The sequence below is a fragment of the Sapajus apella genome, unplaced genomic scaffold, assembly GCF_009761245.1.
Source record: "Sapajus apella isolate SASKATOON/1434 unplaced genomic scaffold, GSC_monkey_1.0 scaffold23, whole genome shotgun sequence".
In the NCBI taxonomy this organism is placed as follows: domain Eukaryota; kingdom Metazoa; phylum Chordata; class Mammalia; order Primates; family Cebidae; genus Sapajus; species Sapajus apella.
Genome location: NW_022436963.1, coordinates 8,674,993 through 8,689,477, shown reverse-complemented (window position 1 = coordinate 8,689,477; position 14,485 = coordinate 8,674,993). Strand labels below are relative to the sequence as shown.

General features: G+C 40.0%; 1 protein-coding gene across 7 annotated transcripts in view; it reads left to right on the top strand.

Annotated features, from left to right (window-relative positions):
- DNAH12 (dynein axonemal heavy chain 12) overlaps positions 1-13,532 on the top strand; it is a 245,766-nt gene extending 232,234 nt beyond the window's left edge. For 6 of the 7 annotated variants that reach the window (XM_032289540.1, XM_032289541.1, XM_032289537.1 and 3 more), the window contains 8 exons: positions 209-442; positions 1,304-1,492; positions 3,705-3,808; positions 5,721-5,925; positions 9,850-9,987; positions 10,418-10,509; positions 11,843-11,910; positions 13,270-13,532. In XM_032289540.1, coding sequence (XP_032145431.1) covers positions 209-442; positions 1,304-1,492; positions 3,705-3,808; positions 5,721-5,925; positions 9,850-9,987; positions 10,418-10,509; positions 11,843-11,910; positions 13,270-13,460 — 1,221 coding nt within the window. In that variant the 3' untranslated portion in view covers positions 13,461-13,532. Of the gene's footprint in view, positions 1-208; positions 443-1,303; positions 1,493-3,704; positions 3,809-5,720; positions 5,926-9,849; positions 9,988-10,417; positions 10,510-11,141; positions 11,270-11,842; positions 11,911-13,269 lie in introns of all 7 variants that reach the window. The other variant, XR_004272357.1, reaches the window with a different exon arrangement.
- The last annotated feature ends 953 nt before the right edge of the window (positions 13,533-14,485 follow it).

Here is a 14,485-nt window from a genome sequence, read left to right as displayed (position 1 = left end):
GAGAAGATCACGCCACTGTACTCCAGCCTGGGCAACAGAGTGAGACTGCCTCAAAAAAAAAAAAAACCAAAAAAAAAAAAACTAAGACAACTCATGATAACTCTTTCAATCCCCTTTCTAGATAGGTAAATAGATAGATAGATACTTATGAGGGAAATGAAGTGAAAGACTGAGATTTTTCTTGTTTCATTTTTTTCCTTCCCTTCAGTTATTTATCAATGAATATGATACAGTTCCATTTGAAGCTATATCTTACCTGACTGGGGAGTGTAATTATGGAGGGAGAGTGACAGATGATTGGGACAGACGTCTCCTATTAACCATGCTGGCTGACTTTTATAATCTGCACATAGTTGAAAACCCTCATTATAAGTTTTCTCCCAGTGGAAACTATTCTGCACCTCCTAAAGGCACTTATGAGGACTACATTGAATTCATTAAGGTAATGATGTCATTGAAAATAAGGTTAGATTAATGTGTGATTTTTCTAACAGCAAACGGTGAAATGTTACTCTCTAATGTATAGATTTGGACAAGTATTATGGTTTTAATTAACTTTTAATAAACTTTTTTCTAGTGATGACTGAAAATTAGAAAAGTTTGAGTATTCTGTTATTTGATGCTGGTTTTTAACCCTTTTTGGTCTGCCCATGTCTGTCATGAATTGATGTATTGTAGGAAAGGAAAAACTTTACCCTCTTATGTTCAATGCCTGGGGCCTGCCAATAAAATTAACAAAAAATAAATTAGCAGGAGAAAAGGCAACACAGTTTGTATTGTTGTTAACATTTTCATGTGCACAGGGGCTTTGCAGAAAAGGAGTGAAAACTGAACAATGCAGTTGCACTTGGGCAAAAATTTAACATTTTAACAGAGGATGATAAATTATAGAGACGTGACTAGGTAAAGGAAAGGGGGTTTGGGGCTGTAGGGGTAATACATTGTGGGAAAGTGATTAAGAAATATATGGGGGAAACTAGTGGAAGATAGGCGTTGTTTTGAGTGAGGTCTGTTCATATGGTCTCATCTCAGTGCCAGTTCTGTCTCCAGTGAGAAGGGTCATTCTCCTCATCCTGGCACAAGAATGAGGAATGTATACCACAAGTTAAAAACGGAAATTGATGCCCTGCTTTTAGACAGATAAGGGGAGGTCAGAGACCTCTTTCTGTATCTGTTGATTCTTAATTACCTTCAGCTCAAATAATCCCTATGCCAAAGTAGCATATTTTGGAGCAGCGTGTCCTGATGGTCCCTTTCAGTATCCAGGGAAAATACGATGCATGTTTAATTTGTTTTCTGGTAGAAACTTCCATTTACTCAACACCCTGAGATATTTGGATTACATGAAAATGTTGACATCTCCAAGGATCTTCAACAAACAAAACTGCTCTTCGAGTCCTTGCTTCTCACCCAGGGAGGCTCCAAACAGACAGGAGCCTCAGGAAGTACTGACCAGATTCTGTTAGAAATTACCAAAGATATCCTCAACAAGGTAATGTTTAGCTTAAAATATGTTGCTAATAATATAAATAGAAATGATACTGAAATGACAATCTGAAAGCGCCGTGTATCAGCATTATGATCTTGAGCAAGAACTTTGCCTCTCTAAGCATTAGTGTCTAAATCTGTTAAATGGTAATAATAGTACCAATTTTTTTTTTTTTTTGGCTGAGTTAGCTGAGGTTTTATTTTGGACAATAAAAAAAAAGGAATTGTTTTGCAGCTGGAGGCATGGGCAGAGGGGTCCCCAGGCAGTAAACTCCCCTGAGGGTAGGCTGAGGGCTAGGGCTGAGCCTCAGGTGGGTCTCCGTTCCCTGGGCTCCCCTGCACAGTGGCGTCCCTCTGGAGCCCTGGGGCGGCCGCAGGTGGGGCAGGCTGGGAGGGACTGCCGCAGCTGTTCACTTGGGCAGGACATCAGAGGACTTGGACACCAGCCTCCCATTACAGATCTGATCTTCTTCACAACCATGGCCCTGGTGGAGCTGGTGCAGCTGAAGGAGCTGGAGCCTGTGCCAGAGCCAAAGCTGGAGTCTAGGCTGTAGCTGAGGCCTGGGCTTCTGAGCCCCCCATAGGCTGAGCCGAGACCACTTGCATAGCCGCTGGTAGTCTTTGTACGGATACTCATGTTCTGCATCCCAAACTCCAGCCGGCTCTCCTTGCCTTCCAGCAGCTTCCTGTAGGTGGCGATCTCAATGTCCAGGGCTGGCTTGACATTCACCATCTCCTGGTACTCCTGCAGCTGCCACACCATGTCCTGCTTGGCCCGCTGCAGGGCAGCTTCCAGCTTGGACAGCTTGGCATTGGCACCCTTAACGGCCAGCTCCCCACGCTGCTTGGCATCTGCGATGCCAGCCCCCGGGGAAGCCCTCTGGCCTTTGAGGCCCTCAATCTGAGCCTGGAGCCGGTGGATGTTCCAGTTCATCTCAGAGATCTCAGTCTTTGTACGCCGCAGGTCATCCCCATGCTTCCCAGCCTGCATCTGCAGCTCCTCATACTTGATCTGGTACATGCTCTCAGCCTCAGCTCGGCTGCGGTTGGCGATCTCCTCATACTGAGCCTTGACCTCAGTGATGATGCTGTCCATGTCCAGGGAGTAGCTGTTGTCCATGGACAGTACCACAGATGTGTCCAAGATCTGGGACTGCAGCTCCCGGATCTCCTCTTCATACAGCTGCCTGAGGAAGTGGATCTCGTCAGTCAGCCCTTCCAGGCGAGACTCCAGCTCTACCTTGTTCATGTCAGTTTCATCCACATCCTTCTTGATGAGGACAAATTCATTCTCCATCTCTGTACGCTTATTGATCTCATCCTCATACTTGAAATCCTCGATCAGTCCCTGCATGTTACCAAGCTCCACCTCCAGCTTCAGCTTCTCCTGGCCTGAGTCTCCAGCTGCCGCCTAAGGTTGTTGATGTAGATCTGGAACGAGTTGCCCATGTTGCTCTCAGCCATCTTATGCAGCTGCAGGAGGCTCCACTTGGTCTCCAGCATCTTGTTCTGCTGCTCCAGGAACTGCACCTTGTCGATGAAGGAGGCAAACTTGTTGTTGAGGGTCTTGATCTGTTCCTTCTCCTGGGTGCTCACGGCCTCTATGTTGGGGTCCACCTCCAGGTTAAGGGGGCTCAGCAGGCTCTGGTTGACCATGACAGCAGAGATGCCTCCTATGCCGCTGGCCCCACCATAGCCTCCGCCCAGGCCACCCCGGGAAGCTGCTGCTGCCCACTTGGAAGAAGAGCTCAAGGAGCTGATGTGGGCACTGGGCCCACTCATTTAGGAGCGGCTGCTGAAGGCCCGGGGTCCAGAAGTGAACGCTTTGTAGGACTTCTGGGTCACCCTGATGGACATGGTGGAGGCAGGAGTGGAGGCAGGCAGGCTGAACCAGGGTGAGATTCCAGAAGGAGTGGAGAAGCTGCTGCTTCAATAGTACCAGTTTTTTAAGGTTTTTTAAGAACATTAAAGAGATCATGAATTTAAAGTCATTTGCAAAATGCCTGGCCTATAGTGAGTTCTTAGTAACTGCGATTGTGGATAAGCTAATGTATGTACATATAACTTATGTACATTAATATACATATCCACGTTAGTTCATGTAGATGAGCTGATGTACAGATACACCCTAGTGTTAGCCATTTTTATATCATAGCTGAATGAGCTAATTATCCATTCTGAGAGTAATTTGTGATCTTCAAAATCTTTTCTTTTAGCTCCCTAGTGATTTCGACATTGAAGCAGCACTGCAGAAGTATCCTGTGAGATATGAAGAGAGCATGAATACTGTGTTAGTACAAGAAATGGAAAGATTTAACAAGTAAGGATATATCATGTGATTCAGAATGATATCAACTTCTGAATCATGTTTTTATCAATCCAAAGTTGATAAAAACACACAATGATATTGACCCAAGAAGACTATTAAATCCTGTCATTTCATTGGAATTTTCCCCCTTTTAAAAAGTTCCAGGCCAGGTGCGGTAGCTCACACCTGTAATCTCAACACTCTGGGAGGCTGAGGTGGGCAGATCACAAGGTCAGGAGTTCAAGACCAGCCTGGCCAATATGTTGAAACCCCGTCTCTACTAAAAATACAAAAATTAGCTGGGCATGGTGGCAGGCACCTGTAATCCCAGGTACTCAAGAGGCTGAGGTGGAAGAATTGCTTCAACCCAGGAGGCAGAGGTTGCAGTGAGCTAAGATCATGCCACTGCACTCTAGCCTGGGCAACAGAACAAGACTCAATCTCCAAAAAAAAAAAGAAAGAAAAGAAAAGTTCAGCCAGGAACGGTGACTCATACTGTAATCCCAACACTTTGGGAGGCCGAGGCAGGAGGATTGCTTGAGCCCAGAAATTCTAGCTTTGGAAATATGGCAGAACCCCCTCAACAAAAATTTAAAAATTATCCAGGCATAGTGACACATGCCCTGTAGCCACAGCTACTTGGGAGGCTGAGGTGAGAGAATTGCTTGAGCCTGGGAGATGGAGGCTATAGTGAGCAGAGATTGTGTCACTGCACTCCAGCCTGAGTGACAAAATGAGATCCTATTAAAAAAAAAAAAGTACCAACTTGGGATGGTTGCCTTCTGAATCTGTCTCAGAAGAGAGAATATCTTTTAAAATGTAAAAACGATGATGAAAAAGAGATCTGTTCTTACTGGTTAAAAATATTCATTAATCATAACTTCTTATCCATTTGTTAACTATTCTTAGGAATTAGAGACAGAATAAATATCAGCTAGACCTATGTATAGTCACATCTTTTGTCATTTTTCTGCTACCTGACACACATACCCCTCCTTTTTCTTACCGAGTCCAATTCAACCAATCTGAGTTGATTAGGTACCCCAGGATAACTAACAAATGATGTGTTTTAAATTTGTTATTGAATTTTCTGTAATTTAATATTGGCTTAAGGAATGGAGAATTGTTTAGGTTATGAATTTTTTTTTCTTATCTAGTAATGGCTATAAGCAAAGGTTATGAATTTTCTATAGTACTTTGAAATTTATTTTAGTGTCCAGGCTGGTTGACATATTAAAATAAAATATATTAAAACACTTGATGCCTTAGTTAATTCAGCATTTCTTATACAAAGGTTATATTTATGTATTTATAATAACATACTATCTCTCAGCTGCTCAGGCTTCTAGCCTAAAACCTCACTACAGGCGGCGGCGGTTGCAGTGAGCCAAGATCTTGCCACTGCACTCCAGCCTGAGCGACACTTTAAAAAAAAAAAAAAAAACCTCTCACTACAAGTATATTTACGGTGTTCTTAGCAATTTGGGCCTAAGCGGAAGTATTTGCAAGTTTATAAATGAATATGCAGTTTATGTTTTAATGCAGTGTTTCCTTAGTTTCAGCCATTGCACATCATTATAGCTTTTTCATATTTGCATGCCACCTGAAATACTATTTACCTAATATTTCTCCTTAAATCATTCTCTGCTTAAATCAGCCAGGTCCTAAGCAAAAATAGCCAGAAAGCAAAAATTTTGATATGGTAGTTGTATTACTTTCTATGTTTTAAAATATATAATGATTAAAATGAAAAATGTTCATACATGTATCACTTAACATTACCTCACGTACCACCACATGGGAGCTGACACATTTTGGGAAGCAATCTCATAAAGCTGGGAATGAAATTCCTGCTGTTCTTCTGGAAAGACTGTATGTTGATACCATCATTTATATGTTGATGACATAATTTCTTTTATTGCAGTTTAATTATAACTATACGTAACACTCTACGAGACCTTGAAAAAGCTATTAAGGGTGTGGTTGTGATGGATTCTGCATTGGAGGCGCTCTCCGGCAGCTTGCTTATTGGAAAGGTTCCAGAAATATGGGCCAAACGATCATACCCAAGTCTTAAGCCCCTAGGAAGTTACATCACAGATTTCCTAGCCCGGTTGAATTTTTTACAGGTAAAAGTGTAAGAGTGTGTGTGTGTGTGTGTGTGTGTGTGTGTGTGTGATACATGTATAAAATTTTATTTTTTTGGTTAATTGGGGAGATATTAGTTATTGGCTGTGGTCACTTGAATGTCTCTGAGTTGAATGAAATGTGATTAGTAGCTTCATGGTAATCTGATAAATTTTAGAATATGGAAAAATATACACATTTCAAAGTACTAAGTGAAAAATTAAAATTATACTTCATCCAAACCCATGTAATATGTGACATTTATATTTTTGAAAATTCTAAGTTTGTGGTTCTCTGAGACCAAGATTCTAAGTTTGTGGTTCTGTAAGACCACAGTTTAAAGTTGTCTTGTGATTTTAATACTGATAGTAAGTCAAAAAATCTGCAGGCTTGGATATTTTTTGTCCTTTTTTTTTTTTTTTTTTTTTTTTTTTTTTGAGAGACAGGGTCTTGCTCTGTCGTCCAGGCCGGAGTGCAGTGGTGTGATTGTAGCTCACTGTAATCTCAAGCTCCTGGGATCCTCTTGAATAGTTGGGACTACAGGCATGTGCCACCACACAGAGCTAATTTTATTTTTTGTAGAGATGGAGTCTCGCCAAGTACACCGGGCTGGTCCCTTGCTCCTGACCTCAAGCAGTCCTCCCACCTTGGCCTCCCAAAGCACTGGGATTACAGGCCAGAGGCTTGAGTTTATCAATAATTGGCCATTGTCTTTAAATCAGTGCCTCTTGGCCATTGTCTTTAAATCAGTGCCTCTTATCTCAGAAAACCAGGCAAAAGATGAGTATATTTGAATACTCCCTACCCTTCACCCAGCATCAGACAGAACACTGCTTTTCCTTCTCAACTCCACTGCCTGCCCCCATTCTATGGTGGATGTTTATGCAGGAGTATGGGATGGGGAGAATCCCCCCAATTTTTTTAAATTCACAGAGGTAATGTGATCTTTCAGTGTTCACTTGCCTTTTTATTGTGCAAAAGCTTTATTTGTTTCATTGTATAAGCTAATCGTAAAATCACCAGTGCTTGTAAGAATGTAGAGCAGAAGTTCCCCTACCCTTAAACTTTTTGCCAATCTGATAGATCAGCCATATCTTGCTGGCATGTACTAAGCACTTAGTAAATGGTAGCTAATTAAGAGATAGTACAAGTAGCTGACCACAGACACTAATGACACTCTTGGATAAAGGAAGCCATGGGAGAGCAAGTTTTCTAAATGATTGCCTTGTGGGTCTTTTTTTTTTTTTTAATGTACTTTAAGTTCTGGGGTACATGTGCAGAACGTGCAGGTTTGTTATGTAAGTATACACGTGCCATGGTGGTTTGCTCCATCCATCCTGCCGTCATCTACATTAGGTATTTCTCCTAATGTTAGTCCTCCTGCAAAGCTATCCCCATAAAGCTACCATTGACTTTCTTCACAGAATTGGAAAAAACCGCCTCAAACTTCATATGGAGCCTTGTGGGTCTTTATAGCCTTTGTGTGCTTGGTGCTCATTCTGCCTGGTTTTGCCCTTATCAGACTTCATCTCTTCTCTGCGTCTTCTTGACCTGATAGTTTGTACTGTTGCAAAACCTCCAGCAGCAGTTTGTTCTCTTCCCCTAGGGAGCAAAGCTGGCTCTTCCCATAGCGTACTGCCTGCTCAGAGGCAAAATTCATTTCATTGATTCATCTGTTCATTTCATAAATATGACTTGAGACCTCATTTTATTCAAAGCACCTTGTTGCATGTTCTGTGATAAAAAGATAATTACAACACAAGTCCCGCCTTCAAGCTGCCAGTAGCTTGCAGGGAGACAAGCCATGTATCTAAAGAAAATCAGTACACTATAGTAAGAGATATTCCATAAAAGACCAACACGTAAAATGCTCTGGGCTTTCAAAAAAGGGACAAGAAAGCAGAGATTGTTTCATGGATGAGATAGCATTGAAGCTGGATTTAAAGAATGAATGGTTTTGATACTGCAAAGAAAGGCAAAAGAAATAGCTATGTAGCTTGTGGGATAAAAGACGCTATCACTTTGGGTTGATTCCATTATTCAAAATTAAACAAAAATTCAGACATAAGCAAAAATAAAGTTTGTTCCCTCATGTAACTGAAAAGTCCAGAAGCTTAAGTGGCTCAGGTAACATTTGACCAGGGTGCAAACATGGATATCTTGTCCTGGCTTCTTGTACTTCATCTGTTGTCTCCATTCCCTTCCGGTAAACTCCATTCCCTGTTGAGTTCTCATCTGATGGTAGCAAGATAGCAACAGCAGCTCTGGCCTCACATCCACACATCTTCAAGGAGCTGAGAGTGAGTCTTTTCCCCAAAAGTCCCAGCAAGAGTTTCTGCATGTCCGGCTTTGACTGGGTCACATGTCCATTTCTCAGTCAGTCACTATGGCTGAAGTATGACTGGCCAGGCAAGAATCACCAGCCTACCCTGGGAAGCTAAGTGGGGTTCTACCACCAGATGTGCCTGGACTGAGAAGGGTAGTATCGCTTTAAGATAGGCAGGAAAGCAAGTGTCTACCCGGCATAAAGAGAACAGCAAATAGTCCAGTCTTTTTAGTCCAGTCCGGATTAGAATGCAAGATCCTTGAAAGGAAGTAAAAGAGACATAATAGAACTGAAAATGCAACTTGGAGCCAGACTGTGAAGTATCTATGTTTTTGCTTTGCTTGTTTTATGAGATGGAGTCTCGCTCTGTCACCCAGGCTGGAGTGCAGTGGCGTGATCTCAGCTTACTGCAACCTCCGTCTCACGGGTTCAAGTGATTCTCCTGCCTCAGCCTCCCGAGTGGCTGGGACAGGCACGTGCCACCATGCCCAGCTAATTTTTTGTATTTTTAATAGAGACAGGGTTTCACCGTGTTAGCCAGATGGTCTCGATCTCCTGATCTTGTCATCCGCCCGCCTCAGCCTCCCAAAGTGCTGGGATTACAGGTGTGAGCCACTGTGCCTGGCCTGGTTTGCTTTATGTGAAATATCTTGAATAGGAGACCAAGAGATTTAAGCTTTAATTCTGTGGGTCACTGAACAATTTGGTAGGTCACTGAGAATTATGCAAGATGCTACATCTGATTGAAACCATGCACAGTGAGTTATATTCTGGGAGCATTCTTCTGGATGTATTGAGCAGAAAGGGAAGAAGCAAGAGGACAACACATGCTGGTACAGAAAGAAAACCATGAAGAGATGAGCTGGAGTGAGGGCAGTGGACACAGAGACAAGGAGTTTAAGAGAGTTAAGAAACGGGGTCAGGCACAGTGGCTCACACCTGTAATCCCAGCACTTTGGGAGGCCGAGGTGGGCAGATCACTTGAAGTCAGTAGTTCAGAACAGCCTGGCCAACATGCTGAAACCCCGTGTCTACTTAAAATACAAAAATTAGCCAGGAATGGCGGTGCATGCCTGTAATCCCAGCTACTCAGAAGGCCGAGGCAGGAGAATTGCTAAAACATGGGAGGCAGCGGTTGTAATGAGCTAAGATGGTGCCACTGCACTATAGCCTGGGTAACAGTGTGAGATTCCATCTCAATATATATATATGTGTGTATATATATAGGGTTAAGGAATTGCAATCAACATATGAGGACTATAATTAGACAACGTGTAAGGTGTCTAATGATGGTTGCTTTTGAGTGGGATGATATCATAAAGCATCGAATTTACATTTGGCTTTTGAAGAAGATTTGACTCTTTCAAACTATGTTTCATTCAGGTTGATGTTCAAACTGTTTTGAGTTTTTGAAGAAGAGTAACTAGAAACGGAAAGAGGTGGAAGGCCGAGATAGGCTGCGTGTTTGACGTCCGGGAAGAGGGCCTGGTGATGGAAAGTGTGGGCAACATACGCAAAAACCAGAATCAGAAATTGTACATCAGGTGGCACTGGTATAACTTTAAAAACTGACATAATGTGTTTTGTTTTCCCTTTACAGGACTGGTATAATTCAGGAAAACCTTGTGTGTTTTGGCTGTCAGGTTTCTTTTTCACCCAGGCCTTTTTAACTGGAGCTATGCAGAATTATGCCAGAAAATATACTACCCCTATTGATTTGCTAGGATACGAATTTGAGGTACAGTAATTCCTTAAAGTCAACAGTATGTCATTACATTAAATCATGTACTTAAGCCGAGTTTATATATTATAACCCATTGTAAGCAATTTTACTTTCTTCTTTGTGTTGTATGAAGAATATGTCTTGCTATCCCTGATAGAACTTTTATATATTACAATATTTGATTTAAATAATCCAAAGCTGTTCTTCTACTTTAGCAAAAATTATTATGAATTACAGTAAAATTTGATAAAATACTTCAAAAAGAACCCATGGTCAATAAAACAATAATATACTTTTTTAAAAATTATGTCTGAAAAAATGTATCATTTATAAGCTATTATACAATAGAGTTTCCCTGAATATGTTCTGAATATTTAGCTAATATGTTCTTTATGAGATCAAGTTGTCTGAGAGGATCATTGCCACTGTGTCCCTCTCCCTCCAGGTTATCCCATCTGACACATCTGACACATCGCCAGAAGATGGTGTTTATATCCACGGATTATATCTTGATGGTGCACGCTGGGACCGAGAAAGGTCAGTGGTTTCACCCGCAAGGACCTCTTCATTTGTAGCTGAATCATAGATAAGCAATCTGCTGCTTTAAAAAAAAAAAAAAAAGTCCTTTTCTAAGGCAAGTAATAAATAATATCAGAATTCTCACATAAATCATTAGTCAAGCTGGGGCAACTGATGAGTTGTTATTTTTAGGTCCTGAATAATTTTTAGTCAGTATTTCAGTAGTCTTATTAGATAGCTGAAATTATTTTCCTGCTTATTCCGCTTTATAGCAGTTGCCTTCCGTTTTGTAATGTGTAGGGCCACCTCACTTTTAAACAGTTTACAGTTAGTTATAATGAAGTTCTCCTTTCTGTTAGTGAGTGGGAAACCTTTTCCTGCCTTTTGATGGAAAAATAAATATTTACAGTAAATAATTTCTAGCTTCACTCAGGAAATTATGCCATACTATTCCTGTTTAAAATAAATGGGGATGTGTATACCTATGTAACAATCTTGCACAATCAGCACATGTACCCCAGAACTTAAAGTATAATTTAAAAAAAAAGAAAAAATAAATAAAATTTATAGGGTAGGAGAGAAGGAGAGAAAGTTTCCCTTGGAGCCCTGGCCTTAACAATCCATTTATAGGCATAATCCTCTATCTCCAGGGTCAGAGTTAGATGTTGCTCCCAAGGGAGCATTAAAGACTGAGTAGGAAAAATCATGTAAGAGGGGGCAATAAGATAGTTCTGCAGAGCTAATTCTAAGACAGTGTTATGAGGACAGTCAACTGCACGTAAGTTCATTTCATTATTTCAGTCTCTTCTGTTTTCATCTCTTTACTGCTGTTTTTCTTAACTTACTTTGCCTTGTGTATATATTCATTTTTTCTTCCTTTTCTTCCCACCTTCATTCCTTCCAACTAATAAACAATGCAGCATAGTGAAAAGGAACCAGATTTTCTAGATAGGTAGATCTGTTTGAATCCTGATGCTGGCGCTTAGGAGCTGTGTAACTGAGAAGAATGCCCAGTGTCTCCAAGCCTCCAATTTGTATCTGTGAAATAGGAATAGGAACGGGGACAGGATCATTGTCAGGGTCAAATGTGATAGCATCTGCCTCATGGATGGTCATTAAAAATTGGCTGACACTGATATGTGTCCACTGTTTACCCTTTGCCTTTCCAGAGTTTTCTTTTGTTTCTCTCAATTCTTCATTGTCACTTTTTCATTTTCTTTTTTTTACATTTCTTTTCCTCTATGTCTCTAGTCCTTTATTCTAGTAAAAGCCAATATGTAAGTAGCAATCTGTTCTTAGAAGCAAATTCTGTAAGTTATTTCTAATAATCTCTGTCCATTTCTCTTTACAGTGGATTGCTTGCTGAACAATATCCCAAACTTCTGTTTGACCTGATGCCCATCATATGGATAAAACCAAGTAAATATTCTCTAAACAAAATTTGAGTTTTAGGGAGAGTAAGGATGGCTATTATACACTGCTCCCCAAAATAAGTTTTTGCTCAAACTTTTTAGGACCTAAGACAATTATAATAAACAGTGATGAAGTATTAATATTAGAAATTATTATCCCTTTGTGTGTGGCATTTATATTATTTTGGGAATATAATTTTGCTTTTTGATGCTCTTAGCCTATAAGATATATCATTCTTTTCAGCCCCCTCCCCCCACTTCTACGAGGGGGTTCACACATTGAACAGTGACCCATTCATATTTTGATTCTGAATTCCCTTTGCACATTGCTCATGGGCACAAATTAGCTTGACACAGTCTCCAGCTAGTGACTAGCATTTTCTGGCTATAAGAAACAGCTAGGAGCCAGCCAGGTGCCCCAAGGCATAGATGCTGCCAGCCACGTGGGGTGGGTGCCAATTTTGCTCCATTTTGGAAACTGTTTGCTCCTTCCCTGCTTCTGTCATCATCTTGCCTTTTGATGGAATGATAAATACATATTTACAGTAAATAATGAATTTCCAGCTTCACTCAGGAAATTATGCCATACTTTCTTGGTTTCTTTTAAAACCATTTAGATATTGCCTAATTTCTACAAGTCTGGAAAAAACAGTCTCATTCTTTTATTTTCTTTTCCTTACCTTTTTTATTCTTAAATAACAATAAATGAAAACATTTACTGATCACCCAGAATCACTTTCCAACCTATCAAATATTCTCATTATGAATGTGGTTCAGTTATAACTATGAGAAATGTGAACTCAGTTTAGAAAGATTCCTAATATCTCATATCTTGCTTTTTGGTGATTGTATGTAGTTTCTTTTTGTGAATTGGTAAGAGTTGATGTGTTTTTCTTATTATTTATCTGCTAAAAACAAATAGAAATGTCAGCTTCTTCTAATGTGTAGGTGTCTTGGATTAGAGCTCTAAGCAGTTATATTTCTCCTTTCAGGTCTCCTCCACTATCCATACTGTATAGAGAGTATACATCTTCCCTTCTTCCCTCTCTCCTTCTTCCCTCCCAAATCCTCTTTTCTCATGTCTGCTAAGTGATCAGAACTTTAAAATCTCTTCCTGTCTTCCACACCTAGAATCATGCACCACATGAAATATTTGCCTTATTTTACAACCATAATACTATATGTACTTCACACACACACACACACACACACACACACACACACACACACTCTAAAACCTTCAAATATCACAATTTTGATCTTAGATGTAGTACTGGCCATTTTATTACAAGACAAATAGTTCTTTTAGTACCAATGACTTTTTTCCCCTTTATCAAATAAATGTATTTCTTTATTTTTTTTCAAGCTCAAAAATCTCAGATTATAAAGTCGGATGCCTATGTTTGTCCCCTCTACAAGACAAGTGAACGTAAAGGAACTCTTTCCACTACGGGACATTCTACTAACTTTGTCATTGCAATGTTGTTAAAAACAGACCAACCTACTCAGCACTGGATCAAGCGTGGGGTCGCTTTGCTTTGTCAGTTGGATGACTAAATTGGACAAATTTATAAAACATCTGAAAGTTAAAAAAACCCCTGTCTTAAAATATATACATTATAAAACCAAGTATCTTGGTGTTACTCTTTAAAATAGTCATTGCATTGTTCTCTCTGATATATCACTCTTGTTTGGAATATGGCCTTTTAGATGGACTCTTTTGAGATCACCTATGGAAGGAAAATGAAGTGTGTTTGGGAAGCAGATGAGAAATTTTTAACGTTTTTATTTAGTTTCTTTTTAAAGTTTGATTGTATGTGGAAAACAGATTTGGGGGAGTTAAATTGATAAAATTTAACAAATATCAGAAATTATCTCCCTCACAAATGTTAAGTCATTCCTTTGGCTCCAGTATAGTTTATTTTCCACTCTCCTTCCTAAAGGAATTATACATAAATACTTCAAATACATAAATTAAGAAATTATAAATATGGAAAATACTAAAACAATTACACAACTACAGTCCTTATTTCATACCTCTAAGACATTAGTTTCATTTCTCACCATACCCTGTGACTAGGAAAGGAAACTCAAAGCTGTGAAGTTGACCTACAAAGGCAGTAAGATGGCTGGAGGGCAGTCCTAACTTCCAAATCTGCGGTGACATTGCGCTTCTTGGCATTTGCTCCATATTTAACTTGAAATATTAAGTGGTCCCTTTGCTTTTTTAAGTGTATGTTAACAATTTAAAAATATTTCAACAAAACAATTTTAGTAAAAATTTTATTTTGTGAAAAGTGAATTCTTCCCTTAGGATTCCAAGGACACTTAAGGCCACAGTTCCGTAACCCAACAAAAATGGAGGCACAGCTACCCAGTGAATCTAGTACAATTGGGACAGTCACTTTGGATAATTGGGTCAAGAGCAAAATGTTGGTTTCTCTGAAATGAAAAATGGATTCTGGTTTGCAGTGGCTATGTGCATGAGTCTTAAGAGAATGAATTATCTTTGCATGGACACCCCCCTGCAAAAGCATTTTATTCAAAGAATAAAATGTTTAATCCTTTAAATTTGATGAATA